A 14,596-nucleotide genomic window follows, 5' to 3' on the forward strand; every position below is an offset into this window, starting at 1 on the left:
CTGAGATTAAAGTAATCACAGTTACACATGGTGACAGATCTACAATGCCAACAGGCTATTATGCTGCTATATAGGAGTTTCACATGTTAGTGATACTAGCCACAGCACCCATGAGCCTGACAAGAGAGACTACTTGCATGTGAGAATTAATACTACTTTGTTGGTACATTGCTAATTTAGCTGATACTGTATCTGCATTAAATATGCCAGTCATAAGTAAATTGAGACTTTTACATGCCCCACTTTCTTTATTCAGAGTCAGACAGCTTTGGATAAAAGCCACTTTTCTAAATAAATTGTCCAGCTAAGGCTAAAGCATAGAAAATACAACTTGCAGAGCAGCTCAACTGTACATCTCCTAGGGGGAAAGCCTTCTTTAAAAGCCAAATAGGTCAGTCAGTAGCCCAAGCCCATAATGCCCAAAGACCAAGACTCTGTGCCTATTTTTAGCATCATCACCCAAGTCCTTAGACATTGTCTCAAATGACACCCTAGTCCCTATATGGTGTACTGCTTTTGACCAGAGCCCTGTGGGGGGATAGGATGCCATTATGGACGGATCCCTTGTTTTAGAAATCTGCCCCTAGTGAAATGGTTCCTCCTACATCAGGGCCTGATTGGCTGATACAGCGTGACTGCGGTTTCAGACAAAATGGCACCTTATTCCCTATGTAGTGCACTAGGTTTGACCATGGCCCACAGGACAGTAGTGTGTTATGTAGGGGAAATGGTGCCATTTGGGACTCAGCCTGGGTCAGAGGCTGTTAATGGTGGGTGAGGGGCTGGAGGTCTAGGCACTAGGAAGGGAACATGAAGTCTGTATCCATCCACATTGAGTAAGCATGAGGGGCTGAAGGTCTAGCAGAGCTGAAGGAAAATGTTCCTTTTATGTAATATACACTGACTGTACAAAACATTAGGAACTAATATTGAGTTGCACCCTTGATTTTGCCCTCAGAACAGTTTCAATTCATTAGGGCATGGACTCTACAAGGTGTCAAAAGCATTTCAAAGGGATGCTGGCCCATGTTGACTCCAATGCTTCCCACAGTTGTGTCAAGTTGCCTGGATGCCGTTTGGGTGGTGGACTATTCTTGATACACACAGGAAACTGTTGAGCGTGACAAGCCCAATAACTTTGCAGTTCTTGTCATAAACCGGTGCGCCTGGTACCTACTACCATACCCCGTTCAAAAGCACTTAAATATTTTGTCTTGCACATTCACCCTCTGAAAGGCACGCATACACAATCCATGTTTCAATTGTCTTGCTTAATTGAAAGAGCAAGTGTTCCTAATGTTTCGAACGCTCAGTGTATGTTTAATGGGCAATAAAGATGTCTAGCCTATTGTAGGCAGAGAACATGTAGTCCAGTCCTCCGTACATGAGCCAGCAGCCTATGGCAGGGTTGACCTCTCTCTCCTATGTATTCTGGTTGAGAAAGCTCAAGTCAGGGTTGACCTCTCTCTCCTGTGTGTTCCGGTCAATGAAAGCTCAAGTCAGGGTTGACCCCTCTCTCTCTTCTATCTTGATGTGCTTGCTTGCTTGCTTGCCTGTCTCGTACCCTCATGGAATACTTTCACAAAAAAACGTCAATACATCATTGTTCACAAAAGCAAGATCTCACCTGGCAGCCAGTCCTCCTGGTCGTAGGTTGGAGACGCGGGGCTTTCCGTCCTTGTCTGTTCCTCCAGAGATGGTGAGGCCCAAGGTGCTGCCTTCCTTCTTAATCAGCTCTACTATCGTCACGCCCCGCAGATCTTCTACCCCAAACACAAACACACATAGCACACACAGACACAGTCAATAATAGTATGAATGTTATAGTAACCAAGCCTTCACAACCACAAGGACACTTAGGCTGCGTTTATACAGCCAGACAAATTCTGATCAGCTGTTTCCCATAATTGGACAAACAATCAGAATTGGCCATAGAACCACAGGAACCACTGAGGTAACAGCTGGTTAGTATATATCAGCTCTTCTACCCATAAACACAACCAAGATTTCAATGGCTGTATATTAGCTTAGTGAGCTTTCTCAGCATATACTGTTGCACTAATGACTTGGAACAGAGTCATTAGGAATAGATGTTGAGAGGAACCAGCCTAAGAACGTGATACAAAAGTGGAGTTGTCTGTTTTTTCACTAGGAGTCTTGTCCTCAGGATGTAACTGGTGTGTTGTCTGTTTTTTCACTAGGAGTCTCGTCCTCAGGATGTAACTGGTGTGTTGTCTGTTTGTTCACTAGGAGTCCTCAGGATGTAACTGGTGTGTTGTCTGTTTGTTCACTAGGAGTCCTCAGGATGTAACTGGTGTGTTGTCTGTTTGTTCACTAGGAGTCCTCAGGATGTAACTGGTGTGTTGTCTGTTTGTTCACTAGGATGTAACTGGTATCATTCAAGTAAGAGCGCAAGATGCATAACAGTCATTTAAAGTGAAACAGTGTAGCTACATGTAAAGAAAGTGAATATGAACCCCACACACGTTGTGACCGGGTGCTATTAATCACCCCAAACAACCCTAAACAGGTAGACTTACCCCAAACAACCCTAAACAGGTAGATCTACCCCAAACAACCCTAAACAGGTAGACTTACCCCAAACAACCCTAAACAGGTAGATCTACTCCAAACAACCCTAAACAGGTAGACCTACTCCAAACAACCCTAAACAGGTAGACCTACTCCAAACAACCCTAAACAGGTAGATCTACTCCAAACAACCCTAAACAGGTAGACCTACTCCAAACAACCCTAAACAGGTAGACCTACTCCAAACAACCCTAAACAGGTAGACTTACTCCAAACAACCCTAAACAGGTAGATCTACTCCAAACAACCCTAAACAGGTAGACCTACCCCAAACAACCCCAAATAGGTAGACCTACTCCAAACAACCCTAAACAGGTAGACTTACTCCAAACAACCCTAAACAGGTAGACCTACTCCAAACAACCCTAAACAGGTAGACCTACTCCAAACAACCCTAAACAGGTAGACTTACTCCAAACAACCCTAAACAGGTAGACCTACTCCAAACAACCCTAAACAGGTAGACCTACTCCAAACAACCCTAAACAGGTAGACCTACTCCAAACAACCCTAAACAGGTAGATCTACTCCAAACAACCCTAAACAGGTAGACCTACTCCAAACAACCCTAAACAGGTAGACCTACTCCAAACAACCCTAAACAGGTAGACCTACTCCAAACAACCCTAAACAGGTAGACCTACTCCAAACAACCCTAAACAGGTAGACCTACTCCAAACAACCCTAAACAGGTAGACCTACTCCAAACAACCCTAAACAGGTAGACCTACTCCAAACAACCCTAAACAGGTAGACCTACTCCAAACAACCCTAAACAGGTAGACCTACTCCAAACAACCCTAAACAGGTAGACCTACTCCAAACAACCCTAAACAGGTAGACCTACTCCAAACAACCCTAAACAGGTAGACCTACTCCAAACAACCCTAAACAGGTAGACTTACTCCAAACAACCCTAAACAGGTAGACCTACTCCAAACAACCCTAAACAGGTAGACCTACTCCAAACAACCCTAAACAGGTAGACCTACTCCAAACAACCCTAAACAGGTAGACCTACTCCAAACAACCCTAAACAGGTAGACCTACTCCAAACAACCCTAAACAGGTAGACCTACTCCAAACAACCCTAAACAGGTAGACCTACTCCAAACAACCCTAAACAGGTAGACCTACTCCAAACAACCCTAAACAGGTAGATCTACCCCAAACAACCCTAAACAGGTAGACCTACTCCAAACAACCCTAAACAGGTAGATCTACTCCAAAAAAAAAAGAAAAGCAAGTGAACATGCTTTCTCTGCTGAGTTTATAAAACGTTAAAAAGAGTATCACAGTTGTTTTATGTACAGTGTTGTCAACACATTAAGTTGCTGTTGCTCACATCCCTATTGCAGAATACAGCCTTTTGTGTTTGTATTTATTATGGATCCCCCATTAGCTGTTGCCAAGGCAGCAGCTACTCTTCCTGGGGTTTTAACAGCATGTACTAAAGTCGATTTAATCCACAGTTGAATTAGTCCCCTCGTTAAGGGCTTGTATGTAAGCATTTCACTGTAAGGTCTACACCTGTTGTATTCGGTGCATGTGACAAATAAAAGTTGATTTGATTTGATTTGAACTAGTGGGGGGTTAACAACTAACATCCTGTTGTAAATCAAAGGAGAAGATCCAGGCTTGCGCTCTCAACATCCGCCCAAAGGAATGTTCTTTCTTTCAACAGATCTATTCCCACTGAAACTCTGACACGTTCAAAAGCAAATACTGGAACAATATTTCTAACTTAGAACGTGGGGAATGGTCAGAGGTGATCTATAGAACACTAATGTAATTTAGTTTGTTATTTTGTGATGTTATTAAACATGTTATAAAGGAAATATTGTAACTTGGAAAGTATACCCACTACATGTACAGTGAGGGAAAAAAGTATTTGATCCCCTGCTGATTTTGTACGTTTGCCCACTGACAAAGAAATTATCAGTCTATAATTTTAATGGTAGGTTTATTTGAACAGTGAGAGACAGAATAACAACAAAAAAATCCAGAAAAAAAGCATGTTAAAAATGTTATAAATTGATTTGCATTTTAATGAGGGAAATCAGTATTTGACCCCTCTGCAAAACTTGACTTAGTACTTGGTGGCAAAACCCTTGAACACAACCCAAAAACCCCGACAACACAAAACAAACACACCCCTGCCACGTCCTGACCAAACTACAATAACAAATAACCCCTTATACTGGTCAGGACGTGACATACACTTAGGGTGGAGTCATTAAAACTTGTTTTTCAACCACACCACAAATGTCTTGTTAACAAACTATAGTTTTGACAAGTCGGTTAGGACATCTACTTTGTGCATGACACAAGTAATTTTTCCTACAACTGTTTACAGACAGATTATTTCACTTATAATTCACTGTATCACAATTCCAGTGGGTCAGAAGTTTACATACACTAAGTTGACGGTGCCATTAAACAGCTCGGAAAATTCCAGAAAATAATGTCATGGCTTTAGAAGCTTCTGATAATTGACATCATTTGAGTCAATTGGAGGTGTACCTGTGGATGTACTTCAAGGCCTACCTTCAAACTCAGTATCTATTTGCTTGACATCATGGGAAAATCTAAATAAATCAGCCAAGACCTCAGAAATAAAATTGTGGACCTCCACAAGTCTGGGACATCCTTGGGAGCAATTTCCAAATGCCTGAAGGTACCACGTTCATCTGTACAAACATTAGTACGCAAGCTTAAACACCATGGGTCCACGCAGCCGTCATACCGCTCAGGAAGGAGACACGTTCTGTCTCCTAGAGATGAACGTACTTTGGTGCGAAAAGTGCAAATCAATCCCAGAACAACAGCAAAGGACCTTGTGAAGATGCTGGAGGAAACAGGTATAAAAGTATCTATATCCACAGTAAAACGAGTCCTACATCAACATAACCTGAAAGGCTGCTCAGCAAGGAAGAAGCCACTGCTCCAAAACCGCCATAAAAGAGCCAGACTACGGTTTGCAACTGCACATGGGGACAAAGATTGTACTTTTTGGAGAAATGTCCTCTGGTCTGATGAAACAAAAATAGAACTGTTTGACCATAATGACCATTGTTATGTTTGGAGGAAAAAGGGGGATGCTTGCAAGCCGAAGAACACCATCCCAAACGTGAAGCACGGGGGTGGCAACATCATGTTGTGGGGGTGCTTTGCTGCAGGAGGGACTGGTGCACTTCACAACATAGATGACATCATGAGGATGAAAAATTCTATGGATATATTGACGCAACATCTCAAGACATCAGTCAGGAAGTTAAAGCTTGGTCGCAAACGGGTCTTCCAAATGGACAATGACCCCAAGCATACTTCCAAAGTTGTGGCAAAATGGCTTAAGGACAACAAAGCCAAGGTATTGGAGTGGCCATCACAAAGCCTAAACCTCAATCCTATAGAAAATTTGTGGGCAGAACTGAAAAAGCGTGTGTGAGCAAGGAGGCCTACAAACCTGACTCAGTTACACCAGCTCTGTCAGGAGGAATGGGCCAAAATTCACCCATTCCCATATTGTGGGAAGCTTGTGGAAGCTACCCAAAACGTTTGACCCAAGTTAAACAATTTAAAGGCAATGCTACCAAATACTAATTGAGTGTATGTAAACTTCTGACCCACTGGGAATGTGATGAAAGCAATTAAAGCTGAAATAAATTCTCATTCTCTCTACTATTATTCTGACATTTCACATTCTTAAAATAAAGTGGTGATCCTAACTGACCTAATACAGGGAATTGTTACTTGGATTAAATGTCAGGAATTGTGAAAAACTGAGTTTAAACGTATTTGGCAAAGGTGTATATAAACTTCCGACTTCAACTGTGTGACTTTACATATAAGAAATATGTACAAATTGACATGCAAATGTGTATTTTCTGTTTGCATGTAACACATTGCAACAAAAATAAATGTATTGTATACATGCAAATGTGCATATCATTTTTCTGTGTACTACACTATTGTACAGTATTGACTTTTCCCAGTAAACTTTTACCTACTGTTGAAATCGGTATCTAAAAAGCTCAGTGTGATACACAATAGCTTTTAGCTAGACAAAACTGACCTTCTGGTATAGTACAGTAAGCAGTCAGTGTCAACAAAAAAAATAGAACAAAAGTGACATTTGTATATAACAAACATTTCCAGGGTTGACTGCCATGGTGAAAAAACATCTAAACATTTTGACCAGTACGGCTCACACAATGACAAAAAAATGTTTCATTTTGGTGGCATTGGCCAATTTACTGACACAATAACTAGGTTTTGAATCATGAATTAAATGTTTTGGGTGGGTTACTACATTTTGCACACATGCAATAGAGTTGTGATGTCCCATAAAACAGTTTGAGAATGTTAAGACTGTTTCAAAATATTTGCCAAATCGATTGAGAAAAACTGTAAAAAGCTGTAGTGTACCATTACAGACAAACAAGCTATAGCTGTGGCGCTTTCAAAGTGCCACATTCCATATCATCACTGTCTGATGAAATCCTGGTAACTCCAAATTTGGTGTTTTAAATGTTTTGACATTAATCAATATTATGGGTTGTCCTTTACCTTTGTATTCATCTGTTTCACGGCCCCTTGACCAATGAAATGTATTCAAAATAGCTTTATCATCAAAAGTCTTAAGTCCATTGGCTCTCAAAGCAGTCGGTCAAACCCTGTATCTCCACTCTCCTCATCTTCACTTTTCTAAGGAGATTTTGGTTCATGTTTGAGTACAGTTGCCAGATATGATCAGAGATAAGTTGCACTTTAATCAATGTAATGTTATATCTTTCTGGAATAAGACAAATATTTCTTAGAGATAAAACTGCTGTTGATATTGTGTTTTGAGGGAAAGTGCAAATGAAATGGCTAGGTAGCTAGCTCAATAGATTTGCGTAACCCAATCAATTGTTATTGAATCTGACAGACAAAGTTTAATCTCCCCATGTTTTTAGCTCATAAATGACCTCTGCTTGTTTAAGAGTGAACAGATGGATCAGATGTCCGTGGCAGTTGCTAGCTAACTACTAGCTATCATGTCATCAGCAAGGTTACCGCTAGTATAAGAATATTTTGAAGATAAATACACAACGCAGAGGATGAGAGGATGAGCGTACTAATGGTCAATAGGGAATTGTCAATGTAAATAGGAGTTGGGTTTCAGTTCAACAGCTGTTTAGAATCTGTGGAATGTCACTCCTGAACTCAGAGCTACGTGTGCTATGTGTGCTATGGTCTGTACATTGAGTTTGAAGCAGGATCCTTGTTATTTGGCCATTGGCCCAGTTATATTATTAGGACTTCTGATTGGTCAACCCCAGGTTAGGGTGGGGGGTTATAAATGACATACTATTTCTTTGCTCTGTGGAGAAAAGCTGAGGACAGGGGAGACTGAACATCTACAGTGCCTTGCAAAAGTATTCATCCCCCTTGATATTTTTCCTATTTTGTTGCATTACAACTTGTAATTTAAATGGGTTTTTAATTGGATTTCATGTAATGGACATACACAAAATAGTCCAAATTGGTGAAGTGAAATTAAAAAAATTATCTGTTTAAATGTATTTATTTTTAAGTAAAAGTGCTCCGTGCATATGTATTCACCCCCTTTTCTCTGAAGCCCCTAAATAAGATCTGGTGCAACCAATTACCTTCAGAAGTCACATAATTAGTTAAATAAAGTCCAACTGTGTGCAATCTAAGTGTCACATGCTCTGTCACATTATCTCAGTATATATACACCTGTTCTGAAAGGCCCCAGAGTCTTCAACATCACTAAGCAAGGGGTACCACGGAGCAAGCGGCACCATGAAGACCAAGGAGCTCTCCAAACAGGTCAGGGATAAAGTTGTGGAGAAGTACAGATCAGGGTTGGGTTATAAAAAAACATCCGGAAATTTTGAACATCCCACGGAGCACCATTAAATCCATTATAAAAAATTTAAAGAATATGGCACCACAACAAACCTGCCAAGAGAGGGCCGCCCACCAAAACTCACAGACCAGGCAAAGAGGGCATTAATCAGAGAGGCAACAAAGAGACCAAAGATAACCCTGAAGGAGCTGCAAAGCAGAGATTGGAGTATCTGTCCATAGGACCACTTTAAGCCGTACACTCCACAGAGCTGGGCTTTACGGAAGAGTGGCCAGTGACAGCTCAGACGAGGAACATAAACATAAGGAAAATGTCAGTATTTAGGCAGCTCCGGATTTCTTTCGAAAATAGAAATTGTTGATATTAAAATGGCAATGATGAAGTACTGAAATCGATTAGCATTCTACATTGCCACTGAATGATGTAGCTAATTTATTTAAAATGGTTGTATTGATAGTGTTTCTCTTATTTGAAATGTTTAAGACAACAGGCATCAAAGAGCAGAGCAGACAACAGCAGAGCAGAGAAGTACCAAACAGGGGTCAGAAGAGCAGTGCACTACAGGATGGTCAACAACAGAGCAGGGAGCTACTAGAGGGTCAACAACAGAGCAGGGAGCTACAGGATGGTCAACAACAGAGCAGGGAGCTACTAGAGGGTCAACAACCGAGCAGGGAGCTACAGGATGGTCAACAACAGAGCAGGGAACTACTAGAGGGTCAACAACAGAGCAGGGAGCTACAGGATGGTCAACAACCGAGCAGGAAGCTACAGGATGGTCAACAACCGAGCAGGGAGCTACAGGATGGTCAACAACCGAGCAGGAAGCTACTAGAGGGTCAACAACCGAGCAGGGAGCTACAGGATGGTCAACAACCGAGCAGGGAGCTACAGGATGGTCAACAACAGAGCAGGGAGCTACAGGATGGTCAACAACCGAGCAGGGAGCTACTAGAGGGTCAACAACCGAGCAGGGAGCTACTAGAGGGTCAACAACAGAGCAGGGAGCTACAGGATGGTCAACAACCGAGCAGGAAGCTACTAGAGGGTCAACAACCGAGCAGGGAGCTACAGGATGGTCAACAACCGAGCAGGAAGCTACAGGATGGTCAACAACAGAGCAGGGAGCTACTAGAGGGTCAACAACCAAGCAGGGAGCTACAGGATGGTCAACAACAGAGCAGGGAGCTACAGGATGGTCAACAACCGAGCAGGGAGCTACTAGAGGGTCAACAACCGAGCAGAAAGCTACAGGATGGTCAACAACAGAGCAGGGAGCTACTAGAGGGTCAACAACCGAGCAGGGAGCTACTAGAGGGTCAACAACCGAGCAGGGAGCTACTAGAGGGTCAACAACCGAGCAGGAAGCTACTAGAGGGTCAACAACCGAGCAGGAAGCTACAGGATGGTCAACAACCGAGCAGGGAGCTACAGGATGGTCAACAACCGAGCAGGGAGCTACAGGATGGTCAACAACCGAGCAGGGAGCTACAGGATGGTCAACAACAGAGCAGGGAGCTACTAGAGGGTCAACAACCGAGCAGGGAGCTACTAGAGGGTCAACAACCGAGCAGGGAGCTACAGGATGGTCAACAACAGAGCAGGGAGCTACAGGATGGTCAACAACCGAGCAGGAAGCTACTAGAGGGTCAACAACCGAGCAGGAAGCTACTAGAGGGTCAACAACCGAGCAGGAAGCTACAGGATGGTCAACAACCGAGCAGGGAGCTACAGGATGGTCAACAACCGAGCAGGGAGCTACAGGATGGTCAACAACAGAGCAGGGAGCTACTAGAGGGTCAACAACCGAGCAGGGAGCTACTAGAGGGTCAACAACCGAGCAGGGAGCTACTAGAGGGTCAACAACCGAGCAGGAAGCTACTAGAGGGTCAACAACTGAGCAGGAAGCTACTAGAGGGTCAACAACAGAGCAGGGAGCTACAGGATGGTCAACAACCGAGCAGGGAGCTACAGGATGGTCAACAACCGAGCAGGAAGCTACTAGAGGGTCAACAACCGAGCAGGGAGCTACTAGAGGGTCAACAACAGAGCAGGGAGCTACAGGATGGTCAACAACCGAGCAGGAAGCTACTAGAGGGTCAACAACCGAGCAGGGAGCTACTAGAGGGTCAACAACAGAGCAGGGAGCTACAGGATGGTCAACAACCGAGCAGGAAGCTAATAGAGGGTCAACAACCGAGCAGGGAGCTACTAGAGGGTCAACAACAGAGCAGGGAGCTACAGGATGGTCAACAACCGAGCAGGAAGCTACAGGATGGTCAACAACAGAGCAGGGAGCTACTAGAGGGTCAACAACCAAGCAGGGAGCTACAGGATGGTCAACAACAGAGCAGGGAGCTACAGGATGGTCAACAACCCGAGCAGGGAGCTACTAGAGGGTCAACAACCGAGCAGAAAGCTACAGGATGGTCAACAACAGAGCAGGGAGCTACTAGAGGGTCAACAACCGAGCAGAAAGCTACAGGATGGTCAACAACAGAGCAGGGAGCTACAGGATGGTCAACAACCGAGCAGGGAGCTACAGGATGGTCAACAACCGAGCAGGGAGCTACTAGAGGGTCAACAACAGAGCAGGGAGCTACAGGATGGTCAACAACCGAGCAGGAAGCTAATAGAGGGTCAACAACCGAGCAGGGAGCTACTAGAGGGTCAACAACAGAGCAGGGAGCTACAGGATGGTCAACAACCGAGCAGGAAGCTACAGGATGGTCAACAACAGAGCAGGGAGCTACTAGAGGGTCAACAACCAAGCAGGGAGCTACAGGATGGTCAACAACAGAGCAGGGAGCTACAGGATGGTCAACAACCCGAGCAGGGAGCTACTAGAGGGTCAACAACCGAGCAGAAAGCTACAGGATGGTCAACAACAGAGCAGGGAGCTACTAGAGGGTCAACAACCGAGCAGGGAGCTACTAGAGGGTCAACAACCGAGCAGGGAGCTACAGGATGGTCAACAACAGAGCAGGGAGCTACAGGATGGTCAACAACCGAGCAGGAAGCTACTAGAGGGTCAACAACCGAGCAGGAAGCTACTAGAGGGTCAACAACCGAGCAGGAAGCTACAGGATGGTCAACAACCGAGCAGGGAGCTACAGGATGGTCAACAACCGAGCAGGGAGCTACAGGATGGTCAACAACAGAGCAGGGAGCTACTAGAGGGTCAACAACCGAGCAGGGAGCTACTAGAGGGTCAACAACCGAGCAGGGAGCTACTAGAGGGTCAACAACCGAGCAGGAAGCTACTAGAGGGTCAACAACTGAGCAGGAAGCTACTAGAGGGTCAACAACAGAGCAGGGAGCTACAGGATGGTCAACAACCGAGCAGGGAGCTACAGGATGGTCAACAACCGAGCAGGAAGCTACTAGAGGGTCAACAACCGAGCAGGGAGCTACTAGAGGGTCAACAACAGAGCAGGGAGCTACAGGATGGTCAACAACCGAGCAGGAAGCTACTAGAGGGTCAACAACCGAGCAGGGAGCTACTAGAGGGTCAACAACAGAGCAGGGAGCTACAGGATGGTCAACAACCGAGCAGGAAGCTACTAGAGGGTCAACAACCGAGCAGGGAGCTACTAGAGGGTCAACAACAGAGCAGGGAGCTACAGGATGGTCAACAACCGAGCAGGAAGCTACTAGAGGGTCAACAACCGAGCAGGGAGCTACTAGAGGGTCAACAACCGAGCAGGAAGCTACAGGATGGTCAACAACCGAGCAGGGAGCTACTAGAGGGTCAACAACTGAGCAGGGAGCTACAGGATGGTCAACAACAGAGCAGGGAGCTACAGGATGGTCAACAACAGAGCAGGGAGCTACAGGGTGGTCAACAACCAAGCAGGGAGCTACTAGAGGGTCAACAACCGAGCAGGGAGCTACAGGATGGTCAACAACAGAGCAGGGAGCTACAGGATGGTCAACAACAGAGCAGGGAGCTACAGGATGGTCAACAACCGAGCAGGGAGCTACAGGATGGTCAACAACAGAGCAGGGAGCTACTAGAGGGTCAACAACCGAGCAGGGAGCTACTAGAGGGTCAATAACCGAGCAGGGAGCTACAGGATGGTCAACAACAGAGCAGGGAGCTACTAGAGGGTCAACAACCGAGCAGGGAGCTACTAGAGGGTCAACAACCGAGCAGGGAGCTACTAGAGGGTCAACAACCGAGCAGGGAGCTACTAGAGGGTCAACAACCGAGCAGGGAGCTACAGGATGGTCAACAACAGAGCAGGGAGCTACAGGATGGTCAACAACAGAGCAGGGAGCTACAGGATGGTCAACAACAGAGCAGGGAGCTACTAGAGGGTCAACAACCGAGCAGGAAGCTACAGGATGGTCAACAACAGAGCAGGGAGCTACTAGAGGGTCAACAACCGAGCAGGGAGCTACTAGAGGGTCAACAACCGAGCAGGAAGCTACAGGATGGTCAACAACCGAGCAGGGAGCAACTGGACGCTCAACGACAGAGCAGGGAGCTACTAGAGGGTCAACAACAGAGCAGGGAGAGCAGGGAGGTACAGGAGGGTCAACAGCCAGAGCAGGGAGAGCAGGGAGCTACTGGAGGGTCAACAGCAGAGCAGGGAGAGCAGGGAGGTACAGGAGGGTCAACAGCCAGAGCAGGGAGAGCAGGGAGCTACTGGAGGGTCAACAGCAGAGCAGGGAGAGCATGGGAGGTACAGGAGGGTCAACAGCAGAGCAGGGAGAGCAGGGAGGTACAGGAGGGTGAAGAGCCAGAGCAGGGAGAGCAGGGAGCTACTGGAGGGTCAACAGCAGAGCAGGGAGAGCAGGGAGGTACAGGAGGGTCAACAGCAGAGCAGGGAGAGCAGGGAGGTACAGGAGGGTGAAGAGCCAGAGCAGGGAGAGCAGGGAGAGCAGGGAGCTACAGGATGGTCAACAACAGAGCAGGGAGCTACAGGATGGTCAACAACCGAGCAGGGAGCTACTAGAGGGTCAACAACCGAGCAGGGAGCTACTAGAGGGTCAACAACCGAGCAGGGAGCTACTAGAGGGTCAACAACCGAGCAGGGAGCTACTAGAGGGTCAACAACCGAGCAGGGAGCTACAGGATGGTCAACAACAGAGCAGGGAGCTACAGGATGGTCAACAACAGAGCAGGGAGCTACAGGATGGTCAACAACAGAGCAGGGAGCTACTAGAGGGTCAACAACCGAGCAGGAAGCTACAGGATGGTCAACAACAGAGCAGGGAGCTACTAGAGGGTCAACAACCGAGCAGGGAGCTACTAGAGGGTCAACAACCGAGCAGGAAGCTACAGGATGGTCAACAACCGAGCAGGGAGCAACTGGACGCTCAACGACAGAGCAGGGAGCTACTAGAGGGTCAACAACAGAGCAGGGAGAGCAGGGAGGTACAGGAGGGTCAACAGCCAGAGCAGGGAGAGCAGGGAGCTACTGGAGGGTCAACAGCAGAGCAGGGAGAGCATGGAGGTACAGGAGGGTCAACAGCCAGAGCAGGGAGAGCAGGGAGCTACTGGAGGGTCAACAGCAGAGCAGGGAGAGCATGGGAGGTACAGGAGGGTCAACAGCAGAGCAGGGAGAGCAGGGAGGTACAGGAGGGTGAAGAGCCAGAGCAGGGAGAGCAGGGAGCTACTGGAGGGTCAACAGCAGAGCAGGGAGAGCAGGGAGGTACAGGAGGGTCAACAGCAGAGCAGGGAGAGCAGGGAGGTACAGGAGGGTGAAGAGCCAGAGCAGGGAGAGCAGGGAGAGCAGGGAGCTACTGGAGGGTCAACAGCAGAGCAGGGAGAGCAGGGAGGTACAGGAGGGTCAACAGCAGAGCAGGGAGAGCAGGGAGGTACAGGAGGGTGAAGAGCCAGAGCAGGGAGAATAGGGAGCTACTGGAGGGTCAACAGCAGAGCAGGGAGAGCAGGGAGGTACAGGAGGGTCAACAGCAGAGCAGGGAGGTACAGGAGGGTCAACAGCCAGAGCAGGGAGAGCAGGGAGCTACTGGAGGGTCAACAGCAGAGCAGGGAGAGCAGGGAGGTACAGGAGGGTCAACAGCAGAGCAGGGAGAGCAGGGAGGTACAGGAGGGTGAAGAGCCAGAGCAGGGAGAGCAGGGAGCTACTGGAGGGTCAACAGCAGAGCAGGGAGAGC

General features: G+C 46.7%; 1 protein-coding gene across 3 annotated transcripts in view; it reads right to left on the reverse strand.

Moving 5' to 3' along the window:
* grip2b (glutamate receptor interacting protein 2b) overlaps window positions 1–14,596 on the reverse strand; it is a 234,409-nt gene that overhangs the window by 150,591 nt on the left and 69,222 nt on the right. For 2 of the 3 annotated variants that reach the window (XM_045705195.1, XM_014168261.2), the window contains exon 3: window positions 1,628–1,763. In XM_045705195.1, the coding sequence (XP_045561151.1) occupies window positions 1,628–1,763 (136 nt within the window). The remainder of the gene's footprint in view (window positions 1–1,627; window positions 1,764–14,596) is intronic. The other variant, XM_014168262.2, reaches the window with a different exon arrangement.

The sequence above is a fragment of the Salmo salar genome, chromosome ssa22 (assembly GCF_905237065.1).
Source record: "Salmo salar chromosome ssa22, Ssal_v3.1, whole genome shotgun sequence".
Classification (NCBI taxonomy): Eukaryota; Metazoa; Chordata; class Actinopteri; order Salmoniformes; family Salmonidae; genus Salmo; species Salmo salar.